The sequence below is a fragment of the Littorina saxatilis genome, linkage group LG9, assembly GCF_037325665.1.
Source record: "Littorina saxatilis isolate snail1 linkage group LG9, US_GU_Lsax_2.0, whole genome shotgun sequence".
Taxonomy (NCBI): domain Eukaryota; kingdom Metazoa; phylum Mollusca; class Gastropoda; order Littorinimorpha; family Littorinidae; genus Littorina; species Littorina saxatilis.
The window spans coordinates 20610458-20631490 of NC_090253.1; the positions used below are offsets into that span (position 1 = coordinate 20610458).

The 21033-nt window shown below is 41.8% G+C and overlaps 1 protein-coding gene and 1 long non-coding RNA gene across 5 annotated transcripts in view; both read right to left on the reverse strand.

The window, feature by feature from the left end:
- LOC138975559 (oxysterol-binding protein 1-like) overlaps positions 1–21033 on the reverse strand; it is a 99679-nt gene that overhangs the window by 69355 nt on the left and 9291 nt on the right. The window contains exons 3-4 of one of the 4 annotated variants that reach the window (XM_070348273.1): positions 19446–19690; positions 15416–15587 (exon numbers count right to left, since the gene is read on the reverse strand). In XM_070348273.1, the coding sequence (XP_070204374.1) occupies positions 15416–15587; positions 19446–19690 (417 nt within the window). Of the gene's footprint in view, positions 1–32; positions 3695–15415; positions 15588–19445; positions 19691–21033 lie in introns of those variants that run through there. The other 3 variants (XM_070348271.1, XM_070348272.1, XM_070348270.1) reach the window with 3 other exon arrangements.
- Positions 9309–15182, reverse strand: LOC138975563 (uncharacterized). The gene is made up of 2 exons (XR_011458680.1): positions 12190–15182; positions 9309–11006 (listed from the first exon to the last, which is right to left on the reverse strand). It is a non-coding gene; the product is annotated as an uncharacterized lncRNA (long non-coding RNA).

Here is a 21033-nt window from a genome sequence, read left to right on the forward strand (position 1 = left end):
AAAAAAAGATAAAGGGAAAAAAAATCACAAACCCTTCGACGCAGCAGAACCCTGCCGCTGCTGGAAATCCCGCGATGACGCCTCTGCCATCAGGCGTGACCTCATCTCTGTGACGTTACCCATGCCGTCAGCGTCCTCAAACTCGCTACCATCACTCTCTCTGTCCTCCCATTTCTTCGCAGGCCCGTCGACACTGCTGCTTCTTCGTCTTCCGGTCCTCGCGTTCTTGAAGTCCACTGGGTCCACGCTGGTACCGTACTCATCCTCTTCCGCGTCCCACACTTGGCGGCCGTCGTCGAACAAATCCTCGTGTCGCCGAGGCCAGCTACCGGGGGCAAAACAATGTCCGTTTTCGCCAGACTCGTTGTCACTATTGCTCTGCAGGACCTCTGTGGAACAACTTTTTACGAGCACTGGTGACGAAGCGGTTGGAATGGGGATAGGAGTTGAGACTCCTGGAATGTGAGATTTGTCGTCGGTATCAATGGGTGACTTTTCGACCCTTCCACTTGTCCTAATGGAGGATTTCTCGACTTCCCCTCCGGATGATTCTCCGCCAGTCTGACAGGGCGATTTCTCGTCAGCTCGTTTCTCTTTTATGGCAACATCAACCTTTAAGGCTTCATTCGAGACCTCCTCTTCGCGTTTCCAATCAACGACCTGCTTTTCACGACTCCTATCACCGTCCTCATCGACTTTTTCAACTTTGCCCAGCAGTTCCCAGTCGCTATCACAGCCAGCCAGAAGACTATTTGCTGAGCGTGTTTGTAGTGGAAAGGCGGAGTTTGGACTGGAACCCTTCACTGAATCCCCATGATGATCACCACAATTATTTTCACCACCGTCAACCTCGATTTTGTCGCTACTCCTGTCTTCGTTAGAATCGTTTGTGGGAGTTCTCACACCGCCATCACTCTGTTGATATGCAACACGTCTGCAAACCTCACCGTTGCCGTCGTTATTATTGACAGCATCATCACCGAGGCGGTTATAATCGCTCAAGTTTCCGCCACCAGACGCAGAAGAAAGGGCAAAAGGTGAAGAAGATGAGGTGTGAGGCAGTTGTGAATGCGAAGTGCTACCACTCACGTTTGGTTGGGCTAATTCTGTTTCTGGCTGACCTTCCCTCGCTGAACTCTCGCCGCTCTTTGAGAGTGTCTGGGATTTCTGCTTCTTCTTCTCTGCAGTTAGTTGGTCATCTTCTTTTGTCTCTCGATTACTTCCCTTGGAATTTTCCTCGCAGCTCTCGTCGCTGTGGTTCTTCCGCTGTCTCTGGTTTTGATTGCTCTCGTCTACCCTCTTTTCTTCTCTATGGCTATCATCTTCCGTCTGGATACTAGTCTCATGTAAAGTCAGGTCACTTTGATCTCCTATTTGCGTATTAGAACGGGTCTCTGTTCGCTGATCACCATCCTTCTCTTTAGTAACGTCCGTCGCTCTGAAGTTTTCCCGCCGCTTCTCTTGTTCACAATCCTGCCTCTCCTCGCCGTCGTCGACTTCTGACCTTCCAAAGGTCCCCACAGCTCTGTCGCTGACCTCAGTGGTCGAACTTGGACAGTACGGAAGAGTTGCCTCCCGGGCAAGTATCCGGCCTCTATACCGTATTTCATCTTCGGCTTTCCTATCCGCGTTCGGCCTGTCTGTTGTTTCGCGTGCAGCCATGCTGGATTTCCTGTCGTGCTAGTCGCCTTTGTCGACGGTAAATCACGTTTCGCCAGGCACGAGTTTAAGTAATTGCTTGATTGTCTTATTGTCTTGCTTTCTTCTTTCTTGTATTCAATGTTGCGTGATGACAATGGTGTCCTAATCGGTCTTGATACTGTATGCTTTGCGGTGTGCTTCATAAAAAGGTTTGTTGGCCCAATTACACGATGGTTTTCTCAGAGAACTTTGAAGCTGACATGTACAGGACACAAAGAATGCCCTTTAGCAATGTCATATGGTGATGTTGACTCAAAATGAATTACTAAATATACAAAACAGTTTCGTTGAAGGTGGAATGTAAAACATGTACACTCAGTGACTCACAGTATGTGTCGCATCTACAATCAGAACTCGAGGTTATTTCGTTCTGTTCAGTTCATGTATGAGATGGAATGTAACAGGTCGTGAACGCTCAGCTCTATTCCACTAAAATCAACATTCTCGCGGTCAGTTTACTCCGATCAATTATGTCCATTATGCCCACACGTTCTGCAAACTATACGTGCCTCACTCCAACCAGATATTGATCGAACGCGTTCAAAATCAATCCGGCAAAGCTGATGGAAATTCAACACCGCAGGTTCAATAACTTTGCGGCAACCTTTGTAGTAGCCTAAGATGCACAAGGTTTATTTAGTCAAACACACCACGCTGCATAAAACCGTGAACACTGACAACGACGCAGTAGATCGTTGACAAACTATAAATTACGAACCATAGAGTATTCCCTTGTCCCTTCCTTCTTCCTCATTCAAGCATGCATTGTGCGAAAATCCAAGAGCAGGAAGAAACAGCTGCGTAGAAAATATTCTCTTGCTCTTCACTCTTGTCTACAGAATTCAAACATGACACATGGGAATTGGACGAAGAAGACCCACCGCTGTGCACAAAATGATGTAGACTGGTCACAGCCGGTAAACACAACACCAAAGGCTGATTAGTCGTTGTTAACAAAACAGCACAGGTTGATCGTTGTCAGAAAATTAAACACAGCTTCGATGGTATGAATCAAAACACGGAGCCAGCCGCGTACGCCAGATAAAAATCGTGTCGCTCTGTGATCTTTCTTTCCTAGCAGACAAGACAATCTATAATCGTTATGCGCGCTTAGGCCTGACGAAAAGTCACGCTGACACTACTTATCCTAAACAGTCACGAGGAAAGCACGGAGTGGAGTGGAAGCCACTTTTCTTAATCACTTCATCAACCAAACGAAGCACACATCTTTCCTCTAAACTTCCATGAAGTCAACACTGTCGCCTTGGCAGTGCAAGAGGTAGGCTAAAAACAGTCTGAATTTACTTCTCTTTGGCTAAATCACAACCGGATTGCTTCAACCATATGTTACTGAAGTGAAGTCGGTGCATCGTTTCAGATTCTCTACGCTGCCATGATTTAACCTGTGCGGTCCAAGTATACGATGACAGACAGCTTAGTATACAACGCAGCTAGGTTCGTTTTGGCCTTTAGTCTAGCGACCCCAAAAATAAGATTATACGAGCACAATGATCGCTGTGCTGAACTAACACACGTTTGTGTTATTTTTGGTTCGTGTACTGTTATCTGTTATCAGTTGCGTGACCTTAAAACAACTCAGCTTGCTAATGGCACAGTTTCACAACGCACGCACATGAAACTTCACAGCAACATATACCTATACAGCGTGTTCAACGAACGCGTATTCCTGTTCAGTCTTTCCAACGAAACTGTGCACTCAAAATTATTATCATGCGCAAGGTTAGAAAAATGTCACCTTCTAGAACTGGCCAAGGCCGTCTGGATAATTTCCTCTTTCTGTCTCACCCACACGCACACCATCACGATATGTGAATTTTTTTCTCTGTCGGTCTCTCTCCATAGAACACACAAAAGCCGCTAACGGATCTGGCTTGTTGCTCGTCTAACGCCAGGGCGACGAAATCAATAACATGCACCTTTTTGCTCCCGCGTTTGTGTAAACGTTGTCTCTTTCGCAGCTATTGGTGTACATGAGTGTGCAGATGTCTCTAGGGTATATATGTGTTATACAACTATGATATCATCCGACTGCTTGCAGCAGGACGGTACGGCCAGTTATTGGCTGCTTTTGTTATTTTTTTAGCTGACTCAAGTCATGTGACAGTTCAGTGTGATGAGTGTAACAGGTGTGAGTTACAAATGCATAGTCATCATTTTCGTGTTGTTCCTCTGGCGATCGAAGTAATTTGTGATCCAAAGCATTAGTTTGTTTACTGCTTACAACTGTTAACTGTACAGTCTGCGATTTTGCTCACTGCAGAAATTGTTGATATTTTCCGCATAACTTTTCATATTTAAAGTTATACACTGCAGAAATTGTTCATATTTTCCGCATACCTTTTCATATTTAAAGTTCGAACACAGTACTATGATCATGTTTTTGTGAAGCAAACATCAAAACATTAGCTTCCTCGCAACGAGATCACATGTCAACTTTCCTGAACATCGAACAGAATCCTCATCAAACTCCTTTAAACAAACTTACCACGCAGAAGAGAGATTAAGATTGAACCGGTCACGACTAATCCAAAAATCTTATGGTGAAAAGCTCTCTGGCTAAAATTAACTGCTGCCATACACTCACACACATACACGGTGCAAACTTCCTCCCGCAAGACGCCAGGTAAAGACAGGAAGATGAAGGGAAGAAGATTTCAAGAATGGATGCAAGGTAAAAGGGCACAGCCAGGGAAACGTGCCAAGAACTATAGTCTATACAGACGGGAGAAGTAATTATGAGTATTTTTTCTGTGCTAGTTTGTCGACACATCCTGGCAGCATGCACCATATGGACCAGACACACACACACACACAGACATCGCAGGCTGAGCTAGGTCCTAGGTTTGCACGATTTGATCCGAGTTTTGAGAATTGTCAGTACCTCATCCCCCCCCCCCCCCCCCCCCTCCACTTCAAACCCAAAGCTTATCAGCAACAGATCTGTTCAAACTGCTATGTTTTCTCAGTCTAAAACTTTCTATTCTTTTTCTTTTTATATTTAGTCAAGTTTTGACTAAATATTTTAACGTAGAGGGGGGAATCGAGACGAGGGTCGTGGTGTATGTGTGTGTGTGTGTGTGTGTGTGTGTGTGTGTGTGTGTGTCTGTCTGTCTGTGTGTGTGTGTAGAGCGATTCAGACTAAACTACTGGACCGATCTTTATGAAATTTGACATGAGAGTTCCTGGGTATAAAATCCCCATACGTTTTTTTCATTTTTTTGATAAATGTCTTTGATGACGTCATATCCGGCTTTTCGTGAAAGTTGAGGCGGCACTGTCACGCCCTCATTTTTCAACCAAATTGGTTGAAATTTTGGTCAAGTAATCTTCGACGAAGCCCGGACTTCGGTATTGCATTTCAGCTTGGTGGCTTAAAAATTAATTAATGACTTTGGTCATTAAAAATCGGAAAATTGTAAAAAAAAATAAAAATTTATAAAACGATCCAAATTTACGTTTATCTTATTCTCCATCATTTGCTGATTCCAAAAACATATAAATATGTTATATTCGGATTAAAAACAAGCTCTGAAAATTAAATATATAAAAATTATTATCAAAATTAAATTGTCCAAATCAATTTAAAAACACTTTCATCTTATTCCTTGTCGGTTCCTGATTCCAAAAACATATAGATATGATATGTTTGGATTAAAAACACGCTCAGAAAGTTAAAACAAAGAGAGGTACAGAAAAGCGTGCTATCCTTCTTAGCGCAACTACTACCCCGCTCTTCTTGTCAATTTCACTGCCTTTGCTATGAGCGGTGGACTGACGATGCTACGAGTATACGGTCTTGCTGAAAAATGGCATTGCCTTCACTTTCATTCAGTGAGTTCGACAGTTACTTGACTAAATATTGTATTTTCGCCTTGACGCGACTTGTTTTTTCTTCACTTTCTGTTTCCCCCTTTCTCCCAGTCCGCATCCACCTGATGTCGGTACGCTTCGAATGTTCACAGTGTGTCCACCTGTGAAGAACGGGGGTTCAGTTTGGGTTCGGCTGTTATATTTGTGAGGTGGAAAGTGGAAGAAATAAAGAGTAAATCGAAACATCTGCGGCTGTCAGAATGACTGTGCTATCTCTGTTTCTCGAACAAGTGTATACATGCTTTCGCTCGCAGTTCAATATTTAAAACAAGTCGCGTAAGGCGAAAATACAATATTTAGTCAAGTAGCTGCCATTTTTCAGCAAGAGCGTATACTCGTAGCATCGTCAGTCCACCGCTCATGGCAAAGGCAGTGAAATTGACAAGAAGAGCGGGGTAGTAGTTGCGCTAAGAAGGATAGCACGCTTTTCTGTACCTCTCTTTGTTTTAACTTTCTGAGCGTGTTTTTAATCCAAACATATCATATCTATATGTTTTTGGAATCAGGAACCGACAAGGAATAAGATGAAAGTGTTTTTAAATTGATTTGGACAATTTAATTTTGATAATAATTTTTATATATTTAATTTTCAGAGCTTGTTTTTAATCCGAATATAACATATTTATATGTTTTTGGAATCAGCAAATGATGGAGAATAAGATAAACGTAAATTTGGATCGTTTTATAAATTTTTATTTTTTTTTACAATTTTCAGATTTTTAATGACCAAAGTCATTAATTAATTTTTAAGCCACCAAGCTGAAATGCAATACCGAACCCCGGGCTTTGTCGAAGATTACTTGACCAAAATTTCAACCAATTTGGTTGAAAAATGAGGGCGTGACAGTGCCGCCTCAACTTTCACGAAAAGCCGGATATGACGTCATCAAAGACATTTATCAAAAAAATGAAAAAAACGTATGGGGATTTCATACCCAGGAACTCTCATGTCAAATTTCATAAAGATCGGTCCAGTAGTTTAGTCTGAATCGCTCTACACACACACACACACACACACACAGACACACAGACACACAGACACACGCACATACACCACGACCCTCGTTTCGATTCCCCCTCGATGTTAAAATATTTAGTCAAAACTTGACTAAATATAAAAACAACTAGTGTAAATCTGGTACGACACAGCAAGCCATGTAGTATTCTCTATGTATCCGAGTTCGTGTATTGCTTCGTGTGTGTTGCTGTAGCTGTCGGATTTCACGAAGAATTACATTCAAGTGTGGACAAATCGACTCAAAGTGTGCGCGCGCACACACACACACTGACACACGCACACAGAGAGAGAGACACACACACACACATAATAATGTTACAGCAGTCGGATAGTATATACATTATATAATAATTGTAAAAATAACGCATGCCGTGTAGTATAAATCTGAGCCGGCGCAAGTACTCTCTCTACCTCTTGCTGTGTGTAGTCTATGTCAATAGGGACATATACATATTTGTTTACGGTGTTGTATGACATCCATCGTATTACTATCTGATCTCTACTCTTGACCTCTCTTTCCGCGAATGAGTACGCGCGCGCGTGTGTCAGTGTCACTGTGTGTGTGTGGGGGTTTTGTGTGTGTGTGTGTGTGTGTGTGTGTGTGTGTGTTGCACTGTTCAAAGATCACGCACAGAACGTGGAAGACTAGGAGCACGAAATGTAAACTGCGTGTGATCACAATGCACACTTTCACAACTGGACAAACAGATTATCCACCACACTGTCCTCTTTCTGTCAACATCGTCTTTTTTCGTCTTTTGTGTGTGCTCTTGTAGTGTGTCTTTGACATCTGTTCGTGTAGCATAACTGATGGAAGGTACAAAGGCTAGTTTTGCTCGACAGTGTTACTGTCATGACATTTGTCACGAAACTGATAATTATTCTTCAGATTCTCCTGTCACATATAGATCTATGTGTATTTTGAGTCAACTGCCTGCATGCGTGTGTCAGCCTAAATTCTATTTCCGTTTACGCATGCATATATTACGTACTAGAATGAATACCCGCTTCGCCGGGTACCCGGCTTCGCCGGGAAGAAGTAGAGCTGAATACCCGGCTTCGCAGGGTACCCGGCTTCGCAGGGAAGAAGTAGAGGAATACCCGGCTTCGCAGGGAAGAAGTAGAGGAATACCCGGCTTCGCCGGGATGAAAGCGTTGTGGACAGTGACCTTCTAAAAATAGTAACGGGAATATCTGGCTTCGCCGGGATGAAAGCGTTGTGGACAGTGACCTTCCAAAAATAGTAACGGGAATATGGATTGACGCCACACGAAGGAAGGGAGATAAACGCAAAACAATGGAGAAGATAAGAATAAGAATAAGAATACTTTATTATCTCATAGAGAAATTCAGGCGTGGTACATAACAATAATACAAACAGGACATTGTTTTACATAAGACATATAGCACTATATGACAGGGCAGGTTATACACACCTACCACATACCTTTCTGGCCATTCCTTGCATTGTGCTTACGCATTCAGTCATGAACACATCCATGTCTCACTTACACATCGCACACACATAAGGACGAGTTACTGGGAATGGATCTGGGAAGATGAACAGAAAAACCAAAATCGGTTCAGCGCTGAGAGCACGTTTGGAAAATTCTCATCGACCAGGTTGTGTCCGGGGTCTACCTGAATATGCCCACCAAATTTGAAGCAGATCCATCGAGAACTTTGGCCGTGCGTCGCGAACACACACACACAGACAGACAGACACAAGTCGTATAATATATATAGATAGATAGATAGATAGTATCTATATATATATAATATATACGACTTGTATCTGTGTGTGTGTGTGTGTGTGTGTCCGCGATGCACGGCCAAAGTTCTCGATGGATCTCTTTCAAATTTGGTGGCCATATTCAGGTACACCCCGGACACAACCTGGTCGATGAGATATTTCAACACGTGCTCTCAGCGCGCAGCGCTGAACCGATTTTGGTTTTTCTCTGGATCCATTCCCAGTAACTCTTCCTTATCTTCTCCAGTGTTTTCAGCGTTTATCTCCCTTCCTTCGTGTGGCGTCAATCAATATTCCCGTTTCTATTTTTAGAAGGTCACTGTCAACAACGCTCAATATATATCTACTAGATGATTACCCGCTTCGCCGGGTACCGGCTTCGCTGGGAAGAAGTAGAGCCGAATACCAGGCTGCGCCTGGGACCCGGCTTTGCCACACAGAGGAAGGGAGATAATCGCGGCTGAAAACACTTAAGGGGGGACAGGGTAGGCAAGCACTTTTTTTTTTTATTTTGGAAACAGCTTGCTGCTTGTTTGATTTTTGCAAGCAGAATAACCTAATTAAGGGAAACCATTTTAAATTTTGAGTGAAAAGCAATTTTTGGGGTTTTTATTCACCAAAATGTGAGAAAAACGTTATAAAATGTGCTTTTTTTAAAATGTTGCAGTTTGTGAACCAGTGCATGTTTTGATCCAATTTTTCTTCTTTGCAGCAATATGTGTGTGTTTAATAATTCTGTGTATCGAAAAGCATTTCTAAGCAATATATTATTTTAATTTAGCATTTTCAGTTACCGGTTCAGTTCTGATAAGAAAAATACATGAAATCCTAACTGTCAGACTCATAAAAACCCAACCAATGCACTGAACTCTTATTCCATACACAGAACTGATGCTGTACAACTCATAAACAACATATACAAAAACTGAACAAATCCATCAAGCCTTTCAAAAGTTGCAACATTTTAATTGTAGCGTTTTGTCTGAAAATTACATTCAGAGAAAACAGCATTTTAAAGATTTGAACCAGTACATAAAAAAACCAGTAGCACAGTGCACCCTGAATTCATATGTTTTTATCAGAATGACCACTTTACTATGTAGGGAAAAGGATTTGACAATCAAATTATCAGGATTTTTTTTATATACATCATATGAAAACAACCATCTTTGTTTGTACCGATATGAAAACATGAATCAGAACCAAACTGTCAGACTCATAAAAACCCAACCAATGCACTTAACTCTTATTCCATACACAAAACTGACGCTTTACAAATCATAAACAACATAAACAAAAATGAAACAAATCCATCAAGCCATTCAAAAGTTGCAACATTTTAATTACAGATGTTTGTCTGAAAATTACATTCAGAGAAAACAGCATTTGAAAGATTCCAACCAGTACCTCAAACTAGTAGCACAGTGCAGCCTGAATTAATATGTTTTTATAAGAATAACCACTTTACTATGATGGGGAAATGATTTGACGATCAAATTATCCAGACTTTTAAAAAAAAAATCATTTGAAAACTCATGTATGTTAGTGCAGATATGAATCAAAACGAAACTGTCGGACTCATAAAAACACAAGGAATCCACTGTATTCTTATTCCATGCACAGAAATGGTGCTTCACAAATCATAAACAACATATACAAAATTGGAACAAATCCATCTTGCCATTCAAAAGTTACAACATTTTAATTACCACATTTTGTCTCAAATTACATGTAGAGAAAACAGCATGTAAAAGAGTCTCACTAGTACCCCGGTAAACTAGTACCACAGTAGAGCTTGAATTAATGGGGTGGTTTTTTTTAACCAGAATAACACTTTAACTATGAAGGGGAAATGATTTGATAATCAAATTATCAGATTTTTTTGATTTAAAAAAAAAAATCATATGAAAACATTAAAAAAGTCAATTATCTGTGTTTGTGCTGATATGAAAATATTGATCAGAACCAAACTGTCAGACTCATAAAAACCCAACGGATGCACTGATTTCTTATTCCATTGCATAGAAATGATGCTTCACAAATCATCAACATTACATAATTATATATACACAAATGGAACAAAGCTATCAAGCCATTCAAAAGTTGCAACATTTTAATTACAGTATTTCTGTGCTCAATCCTAACACTGCAGCAAATTTCTGTAAAGCTGAATGTCCCTTTCCATGTACCAACATGGTCAAACGCGGATTATTTTAAATGCAACTTTACCACCGGGAGAAGAGTAAACAACTGCAGACTTGAATGGACACTCATATGCACTCCAGATGCAGGGCCTGTGCAAATCCTTGGGCTGATGCATCACCTTCTTTCATAATCAGACTGCTATCAGACAAGCATTCAGTACAGGATATAGACCTTTCAGCAATAGATTGAGCTGATCAATGTTGACAAAAGCCCAACACATGTCAGCGGAGTGACGTTGCACAGTACCAGTATCCATATCTGCTTGTGATGGGTCAGAAGATGGCAAAGTATCTGTATCTTCTTATGGTTGGTCAGAAGATGGCAAAGCTGATGTTTCTGCTGTGGAAGAGGGTAGTTCCGGTTTAGCAAACTTTTCCATCAGGTCAATCTTTCTCCTCGCTGCCACCACAGGAGGACTGGCTCTCCCCTTGCTCCAACCTAATAAATACACAAACACTGATTTAATATTTGATACAACTGTCCATGGTTTTTGTTTGTAATAAGCTGCAAAATTTAAGACTCAATATAAACGTCAACAAGTGCTTGTACTTTATTTTGCAAATGACCATGTTACATGGGGTGTACCTCAACTTTTTGGCTAGGCCGGTAAATCAGAAATCCCAATCAGCCCCCAACCACTGAACCAGGCGGGTTTTCTTACAACCACCTCAGCGGCTCGTACCCACATATGTCGGTTGACGAACACACACACACACACACACACACACACACACAAAAGACATTCATTAATTGGTCCCTATCACAAAATTTACATGTCAAGTTTACTATGGGATTTGAGTAACCACACAATCACATACACACAGGAACTAATACTGAAACTAGCTGAATTATTTTCTTTCTTTCTTTCTTTCTTTTCATATTTTTCTTTTAAAATTAATTTATTTCATCACACTTGCTATGTATTTGCTTGTTTCTTGTCTGTTGTCTGTTTTGTGTGTGTGTTCTGTGTGTGTGTATACATTTTCAGATTTCCTAAACCTAGCACTGTTTGCAGGTGATCTTTATGCTTTTGATTCATGAGTTGCATCCCCAGTCCTTTAGTTTAACTCTTTTTTTTTCTTTGGTGAAGTAAATTGGATCTATTTTTTTATTCCTTAGTTAATGGAAAAGATTTGACAACAATATTGCTGTCAATGATAGGTTGGTCAGCCATGCTGGTGTAAACCAATCCTTTAGAATTAGAGAACGCTCTCTAGTAGGGTACTTATTTTCCTACGGTCAATGACCAGAAACAGAAACTGTGTCAGTCGTACATCGCTCAGATGCTGCTTCTCAGTTTGACCCCAGACAAAGAATACTGATGACATGTTACACCATAGTAAGCTCTCAAGGACTGGCCAGCGAAGAACAATAAAATAGGGGTTGTGAAGACGATCACGATATCACAGAGATGATCGAGGGAGGGAGGGGGGGGGGGGGTGTGCGGCGGCGGCATGGTCAGTGAATTGGATCAAGAAACCCGCAAAATACTTCAGACACAAACTGTTTATCATTTACCTGCAAACCCTAACACATTCTTACAACAACAACAACATAACGATGTGCAATAAATCACGTTGTCAAACAAACAAGATCGAAAAGAGAAAGAAGCAAAACCCACCTCGTCGAGTCAAGAATCTTAGAATGTCGTCTGCTCAAATACGATCATGTTGGTTCATTTCGGAGTGTTGTTACTTCCTTCTACTGTTCGCTGCTGCTGGTTCATCTTTCTCTGATATTTCTTGCCACTATGCCGAACATTTCCAATGTTAGGGTTGTTCTCCGCAGCTCAAAACTTTGAAAAATGCTGCTGAATCGGTGAAAACGTCATGGATTTGTTGACACCGGGGGACTGATAAGTTGTCTACTGCGCTTGCGCCAAATGCCTTTGACCTACATATATTTGCATATATTAATTCCGGGGTTTCGGTTGGAACGGATTCTCTCTCTTTGTGCCTATGTCAACGGAAATTCCCCAACGGTGATGACGTCATCTTGAAGAACGGAAATTTCCACACAGTTTGAACAGCGAAGGGTCATGTCATGTGCGCACATTTACCAGCACGGAGTATCCAAAGTTGACCATTTTTTCGATTTTTTTGATAAAACACAGACAAAAACAACAAAACATCGGTTTGAAAATGGTTTTATTTACATGAATACATGTCTAAAATGACAAAAGCAGATTATTGAATGCATTCCAGGATGTTCAAAGGTGTGAAAAATGCAACAACCCCAAAAAGGTGTATGAGACCAAAAATAACTCATTTTGCCTACCCGGTCTGCCCTTAAGAAGATAAGGAAGAGTTACTGGTAGTGGATCCCGACAAAAAAAACACAAAATCGGTTCAGCGCGCACAGCGCGCAGCGCTGAGAGCACGTGGTGAAATATCTCATTGACCAGGTAGTGTCCCGGGTGTACCTGAATATGCCCACCAAATTTGAAACAGATCCATCGAGAAATTTGGCCGTGCATCGCGAACAGACAGACAGACACTAGTTGTATATATATATAGATACTAGATGATTACCCGCTTCGCCGTGTACCGGCTTCGCCGGGAAGAAGTAGAGCCGAATACCCGGCTTCGCCGCGAAGAAGTAGAGGAATACCCGGCTTTGCCGGGATGAAAGCGTTGTGGACAGTGACCTTCTAAAAATAGTAACGGGAATATCCGGCTTCGCCGGGATGAAAGCGTTGTGGACATGACAGTGACCTTCTAAAAATAGTAACGAGAATATGGGTTGATGCCACACGAAGGAAGGGAGATAAATGCAAAACACTGGAGAAGATAAGGAAGAGTTACTGGGAATGGATCTAAGAAGATGAACAGAAAAACCAAAATCGGTTCAGCGCTGAGAGCACGTGTTGAAAATTCTCATCGACCAGGTTGTGTCCGGGGTCTACCTGAATATGCCCACCAAATTTAAAGCAGATCCATCGAGAACTTTGGCCGTGCATCGCGAACACACACACACAGACAGACACAAGTCGGGGGGGGGTGTTGGGGTGTTATGTCTATATGACATCATTCACATGACAGAAAAAACACAAGGAAGCAACGCAAAGTCGTCGCGCTAAAGTACACCTATGTGCATGCATAACCCAGATCTGTGGGACCGAGCAAATATTCCTTTGCGATATTTAGTACAGAAAGGTAATCGAATGGTTCTTGGGTTCCCTTGTCCCTGAAAAAGTCCTCTAAACTGATTTCAACCAATTTTTTTCCATGCACATATACGTTCATAATTAGAGAACGCAGAAAAGTAGAAAAGAGCGAAGGGCGACTGATCAAAGATTCATGTCTCACCCAAACACCGCAATTAACACAGGACACGAACATTGCTCTCAATGAGTCATCACTAGCATAGGCTGCACACCTATGGAATTAATTACTTTACCCCAGTGGGATCCATTATTCTACCTACCGGGGTCCTTGCTGGCTGTGCGACCATGCACATTTCCTGTGTTTTTGACAAGTACAGTGACAAGTACAGAGCTTACTCTTCTGGCAAGCCTGAATCACCACTAAATACTACTCACATGAATGTACCTTCTGTGACCCATGACTACACACCGACAGACTACAGCTCTCATTAAAAATAAAGGGTAGAAAGAAAACAACTCAAAACATAATTCATGTTGTTACAATGCGACAGTACAAGCTGTTTAGGACTATGCTGAAGTGTTCAAAATGTAAGGTGCGAAGCCCTGCTCAAGTGCAATGCAGAACTTTCTAAACCTTACAAACCAAGGGAGACAACCACTTAACATATACATTTCAAGCAAGAGCTTGACAGTAATTAACTGAGTTACCTCAGCCTCTGCTAGTATTTGTTCCAGTTCACAAGCCACCCAACCACCATCAAACCAGCAACACACATCTAGACAATCAGCCCTCATTATGTGTTCTTCTGTCTGCCATTTGGAAGGCGTTTCTGCGAAACTATTTCACTGGTACCAGTCCTTGGTTTTGATCTTTCAGTCATCTGAATGGAACCTAGCTAAACTTGGAAGTTTTGTACAATCTCCTAGCTTAGTGATTGTGTTGTTTTAAGGCCTCCCAGTACTTCACAAATGAAAATAATGATAAGGTGATAAGGACCGTTAACATTTCACTCTATGAAGAGGAATTCCATTTTTGGCTCACGTAAGTGTAGCCTATGCGATGATAAACTTTGTCTGTCTGTGCGTGCGTGCGTGTGTGGGTGTGTGTGTGATAGAAACTTTAACATTTCCGAGTCTATGGATAAAGCTCGCATAAGAAGATTACGTCTCGGTCAAAAGTGTTTGACGTGTGTGATAGAAACTATTTGAAGACGTCACATTATGACGTAAGAGGGTTAGACGTCACGCAAAGGAATTACTGAAAGTCTCGGTCATTGTTATTGTGAGCGGGCCGAGACTAGTTGGCAGATCCAGGGTCTCGCTTTCTTGCACAGTTTCACCTATGCTTACTGTGTGTGTGTGTGTGTGTGTGTGTGTGTGTGTGTGTGTATGTGTGACGGAGTGATTGAGTTTGTGTTACTGTTTGTCGATTTCTTACGTGAGCCTTGAAGGCTTCGCCTCTTGTCAGATTTTTTGTTCTCAACCTCTTGAAACTCACCTCCATTTTAACTTATTTAAGACTCACTTTCAAAAACCTGATTTTCTCACATTGTTGGAGGTCTTAAAAGGAGGGGAGGGGTCCACTGTATTCACACACACCACACACACACACCACACACATGCACACACACACACACACACACCACACACATGCACACACACACACACACCACACACCACACACACACACACACACACACACACACACAAAACAACAGCAGAAGCATTTCAATTCCCTTACCTCTTCTGCCCTCTTTGATGGTGATCCTGGCCTTCTTCTCCAGGGAGATTTGATCCTTGGCTAGCTGCTCCACCATGTCCTCCAGCTTGAGGCGCTGTTCATGTTCATGTGTCAGCAGCCTCTGCCAGCGTTTGCCTTGCACTGAGGCCACGTCATAGAACTCGTTGCATGCCTGGACAGAACAGAAGCAGAGAAGCTGAATGTGAGGCGATAGTATCTGTGCATGCCTGGAGAGAATAGAGGGGATAGTTTCTGTGCATGCCTGGAGAGAATAGAGGCGGAGAAGTTGAATGTGAGGGAATAGATTCAGTGCATGCAAGGACACAATAGAGGCAGAGAAGTTGAATGTGAGGGGATAGATTCTGTGCATGTCTGGAGAGAATAGAGACAGAGAAGTTGAATGTGAGGGGATAGATTCTGTGCATGTCTGGAGAGAATAGAGACAGAGAAGTTGAATGTGAGGGGATAGATTCTGTGCATGTCTGGAGAGAATAGAGACAGAGAAGTTGAATGTGAGGGGATAGATTCTGTGCATGTCTGGAGAGAATAGAGACAGAGAAGTTGAATGTGAGGGGATAGATTCTGTGCATGTCTGGAGAGAATAGAGACAGAGAAGTTGAATGTGAGGGGATAGATTCTGTGCATGTCTGGAGAGAATAGAGACAGAGAAGTTGAATGTGAGGGGATAGATTCTGTGCATGTCTGGAGAGAATAGAGACAGAGAAGTTGAATGTGAGGGGATAGATTCTGTGCATGTCTGGAGAGAATAGAGGCAGAGAAATTGATTGTGAGGGGATTGTTTCAGTGTGACAAGACCTGCCCTTATCTCAATTTCACCTGAATAAAATTGGAAGGAGCAGGTGATAAGGGTGAGTTTACCTTTGGACACACAGGGTTCCACACAACCCCAAAAGTCAAGGGTATTCATACCATTTCAGGAAAAAAGTAAAGGGTTATTATACCCCTTCCAGATTTTTCACAGGGTATGAGTGACAATCGGTGTATCCATGAAATGTCTTTTTTTTCCCCATATGATTGCCTGTCTGGTAGTTATCACCTTTGCCATTTTGACGTTGTGACAATACATGTATATGAGTTGTTCTTCAGTACTGGTGACAGAAAGGGGGAAAAGTGGTCAAAATTCAAATCTCTAGTTTTGTTTTTGAAATATTGCTTTTCATAAAGCAGAAATACTGTAGTATCTGTTGTACATAAGAAAAAATCACTGGTTCACATGGTTCCTACATAATCTAACTTTTAAAGCTGGTTCTTGTGTGTCTGTGTGTATGTTTGTATGATGACGATAGGACCCGAAACGGCTGCACGGACTGAGACAGGAATTGCAGAGAATGTTCTTTGCCACTCGAGTCGTGTCATAAGGTACTTTTGGAATAGCAAATTTGAAAGGATTCTTCAAAAAACGGCGGAAAACATTATATACCCTGTGAGCTATCGAGGATCCTCCCCGTCTGGGCTGTCGAAACATGGTCTTGTTAAAAGACGTTTTCAAATGCGGTTAACGGAGAGATACACTCGAAGCACATTTAGCGAAGTTATGTTGCCAAATCATCAAAGATCAATATTTCACTACACGGATCGATGTGCACAGTCGAAATAGATGTGACTTTCACACGACCGAAGACTACTTACTAGCAGACTAGCAGACGACAAGATCTAAATATTTAGATCAGTCAGAGCAATCCGTTGAAGAACAGTTACTCCGCTTATTCGTCTTCAGTTAAGCTTATTTCCCCTGCCATAAGTTTCCTTGCAGATCTGCAGTCGCGTAGTGAAATGAACTAGTGTCATCGGAAGATTCTTCTCAGTCAATGATCAAAGCACAGTAAGTTCTATGCTGACAAAAGTCACTTTCGGACAACACGACGATTGACTTAATTTATGAGCCCAAAGGTAACAATATCGACAAGAATGTACGCATTTGACATTAAATGAAACATTCATAGACAGTTTCCAACTCACCAGATCTGCCAAAGAGCCGTCATTCGTGAAAAAACGATGATTTTAATCAGACAGGTATCGGAAACAAGCCTTGGTCACCTGCGTTATTCCTTCCAAGGCGACGTGACGGCGCCACATTTGTTTGTTTATGGCTGTTTATCGCGAAACAACACAGTTGAAATTTGTGTGTAAAATACCACAAATTTGTGGTGAATCAGTTCGTCACCTGCGTTTCGATTGTAATTAAGTCAGATTGGAGTTACTTTGAATCGAAGGCGAGGGTAACCTGCGTTATTTGTGGGACATCGTGAACAAATTTGATTGCAATATTTTATACAGAAAGTAAATTTCAATGATTCTGGCTCAGACTTGTAGATCTGTTATGCAGTGTGTTGGTAGTGTATCTGCTTTTCTGCTATGAAGCTCATTTGGAGTGATACGCTGATCGAAGTGGGGTACCCTATGTGGGACATCAGCCGTATGCAGATTACGCCTCAGAACACTCTCGCATTTCACAAAGACAACAATAATTTGCAACATTTCAAGAACTGCATCAGTTTTATTAGATACTATTTCAACAACAACAGCACAAACACGACTATTATCAACAACACAGAACGGGAGGTAAGTCTTCAAAGACGCACCAAGTGTGCGTTCCCGTTTTTGGACGCCATTTTTGCTGGCATTTTCACAGTAAATCTTAATATTTCCATATCTATTGAATGATTTTGGTATTTTCTTTGATTGTGCCGATTCTCCTATCTCTCTGGCATGTACTGGGTGCTTTGTGACCAGTTTCTCCCCTAGACTGTATTGAAAAATGCGTCCGTGTGAGCTGACCCCCACTTGTGACCAGTAGCAAAGAACAACTCATATCATATATGCATAGTGTATCAATGCATTCAAGTCTTTTTTTCTTTCTTTTTTAATTCAATGGATACCTCTTTCTACATTTAGTCAAGTTTTGACTAAATGTTTTAACATAGAGGGGGAATCGAGACGAGGGTCGTGGTGTGTGTGTGTGTGTGTGTGTGTGTGTGTGTGTGTGTGTGTTGTGTGTGTGTGTGTGTGTGTGTGTGTGTGTGTGTGTGTGTGTGTGTGTGTGTGTCTGTCTGTGCGTGTGTGTGTAGAGCGATTCAGACCAAACTACTGGACCGATCTTTATGAAATTTGACATGAGAGTTCCTGGGAATGATATCCCCGGACATTTTTATCTTTTTTTCGATAAATACTTTTGATGACGTCATATCCGGCTTTTTGTAAAAGTTGAGGCGGCACTGTCACACCCTCATTTTTCAATCAAATTGATTGAAATTTTTGTAAAGCAATCTTCGACAAAGGCCGGACTTCGGTATTGCATTTCAGCTTGGTGGCTTAAAAATTAATTAATGACTTTGGTCATTAAAAATCTGAAAATTGTAATAATTTTTTTTTTTATATATAATTCGATCCAAATCTACGTTCATCTTATTCTACATCATTTCCTGATTCCAAAAACATATAAATATGTTATATTTGGATCAAAAACAAGCTCTGAAAATTAAAAATATAAAAATTATGATCAAAATAAAATTTCCGAAATCGATTTAAAAACAATTTCATCTTATTCCTTGTCGGTTCCTGATTCCAAAAACATATAGATATGATATGTTTGGATTAAAAACACGCCCAGAAAGTTAAAACGAAGAGAGGTACAGAAAAGCGTGCTATGCAGCACAGCGAAACCACTACCGCGCTGAACAGGCTCGTCAGTTTCACTCCGTTATACACAAGCGGCGGACTACGGTCATTGTGTCCATCAATACAATCTGTCTAAGCTCACACACACCCCCCCCTCCCCTACAGTTGCGGTTAGGGTAACAATAACATAGGCCCTAAAAAGGCCAATAATTATGTATGTTAGATGAATTTTTGTTGAAGGTTTTGGTTAATGACAGTTTATGACGCTGATAGCATAAAAAAAGATTCAGTTGGGTTTCCCTAATCAGGATTTTGTTTCATGAGACGAAAGTGATCCTCACTCACATTACACCCGCAAACACAACAGAAAAACAACAAAAGAGAAACTCACATTTATCATTGCGTTGGACGTGATTCTGAACAGCGTGGCTCTCTCGTTGACAGCCTTCAGTTTCGACGCTGCTTCGTGAGGGTCGTCCACTTGTTCCAACTCCGACAGTGTTTTTTGCAGCACGCTGCCGTGCTTGGCGATCAAGTCGTTACATGTGTGGAGGTCCTCCAGTTTGGAGCCCAGGTTTCGAACCATTATCTGGAGTTCGTTTTTGTCCGGCTGTTGTCGTTCCTCCTCGTCGCTCTCTGAATCAAGGGCAATGACTGCGGTTCGTCAGGCAAGGAAGGCAGGAAGGGTAGAGGGGATTACAGTTGGGACACAGGGATCAGGGCGGGGGAGGGGGGGGGGGGTGGGGGCATGGGGAGGTATGTTAGTCAAGTGAGAAAGACTCATGTAGAAAACAATTAATAGAAAATACTACAAAAATTAAAACCCTGAACACATGTAAAACAAATGTCGTTCTTAACGATTACAACACCCGAAATGTTTATGTGAATGTATGCAAATGAAAATGACGCTTGAACACGGGTGAAATGCTCAAGCCAAATGATTTGATACTGTTTACCATGTATTCAGGCTCAATTTTTCATTTTACGCAGCTTTAAGGGTATCATCCTTTTTGTATTCAAATCATGTAGACCACACAGATCTAACTAGGCACGTTGACAGGATACAAGCATTCTTGCACACATACCCGACTTGAACATCTTTCTTTATTTGGTGTTTAACGTCGTTTTCAACCACGAAGGTTATATCGCGACGGGAAAAGGGGGGAGATGGGATAGAGCCACTTGTCAATTGTTTCTTGTTCACAAAAGCACTAATCAAAAATTTGCTCCAGGGGCTTGCAACGTAGTACAATGTGTTACCTTACTGGGAGAATGCAAGTTTCCAGTACAAAGGACTTAACATTTCTTACATACTGCTTGACTAAAATCTTTACAAATATTGACTATATTCTATACAAGAAACACTTAACAAGGGTAAAAGGAGAAACAGAATCCGTTAGTCGCCTCTTACGACATGCTGGGGAGCATCGGGTAAATTCTTCCCCCTAACCCGCGGGGGGTGCTGACTTCAACAGCCTGGCGGCTTCCTGTGCAAAAGGGGAATTTGTTTGTTTGTTTGTTTGTTTGTTTGTTTGTTTGTTTGCTTAACGCCCAGCCGACCACGAAGGGCCATATCAGGGCGGTGCTGCTTTGACATATGACGTGCGCCACACACAAGACAGAAGTCGCAGCACAGGCTTCATGTCTCACCCAGTCACATTATTCTGACACCGGACCAACCAGTCCTAGCACTAACCCCATAATGCCAGACGCCAGGCGGAGCAGCCACTAGATTGCCAATTTTAAAGTCTTAGGTATGACCCGGCCGGGGTTCGAACCCACGACCTCCCGATCACGGGGCGGACGCCTTACCACTAGGCCAACCGTGCCGGTTTTACTGCATTTACTTTATGAATGATACCTATATATCAATCTGTGAAATTATTTCAGGAAAAACTTGCTGCTGTACATACAGTGGAAGGATGCTTTTATCTTACGTAAAAGCCTGGGCAGATCTGGTGTTGGTGCATAATTTATAC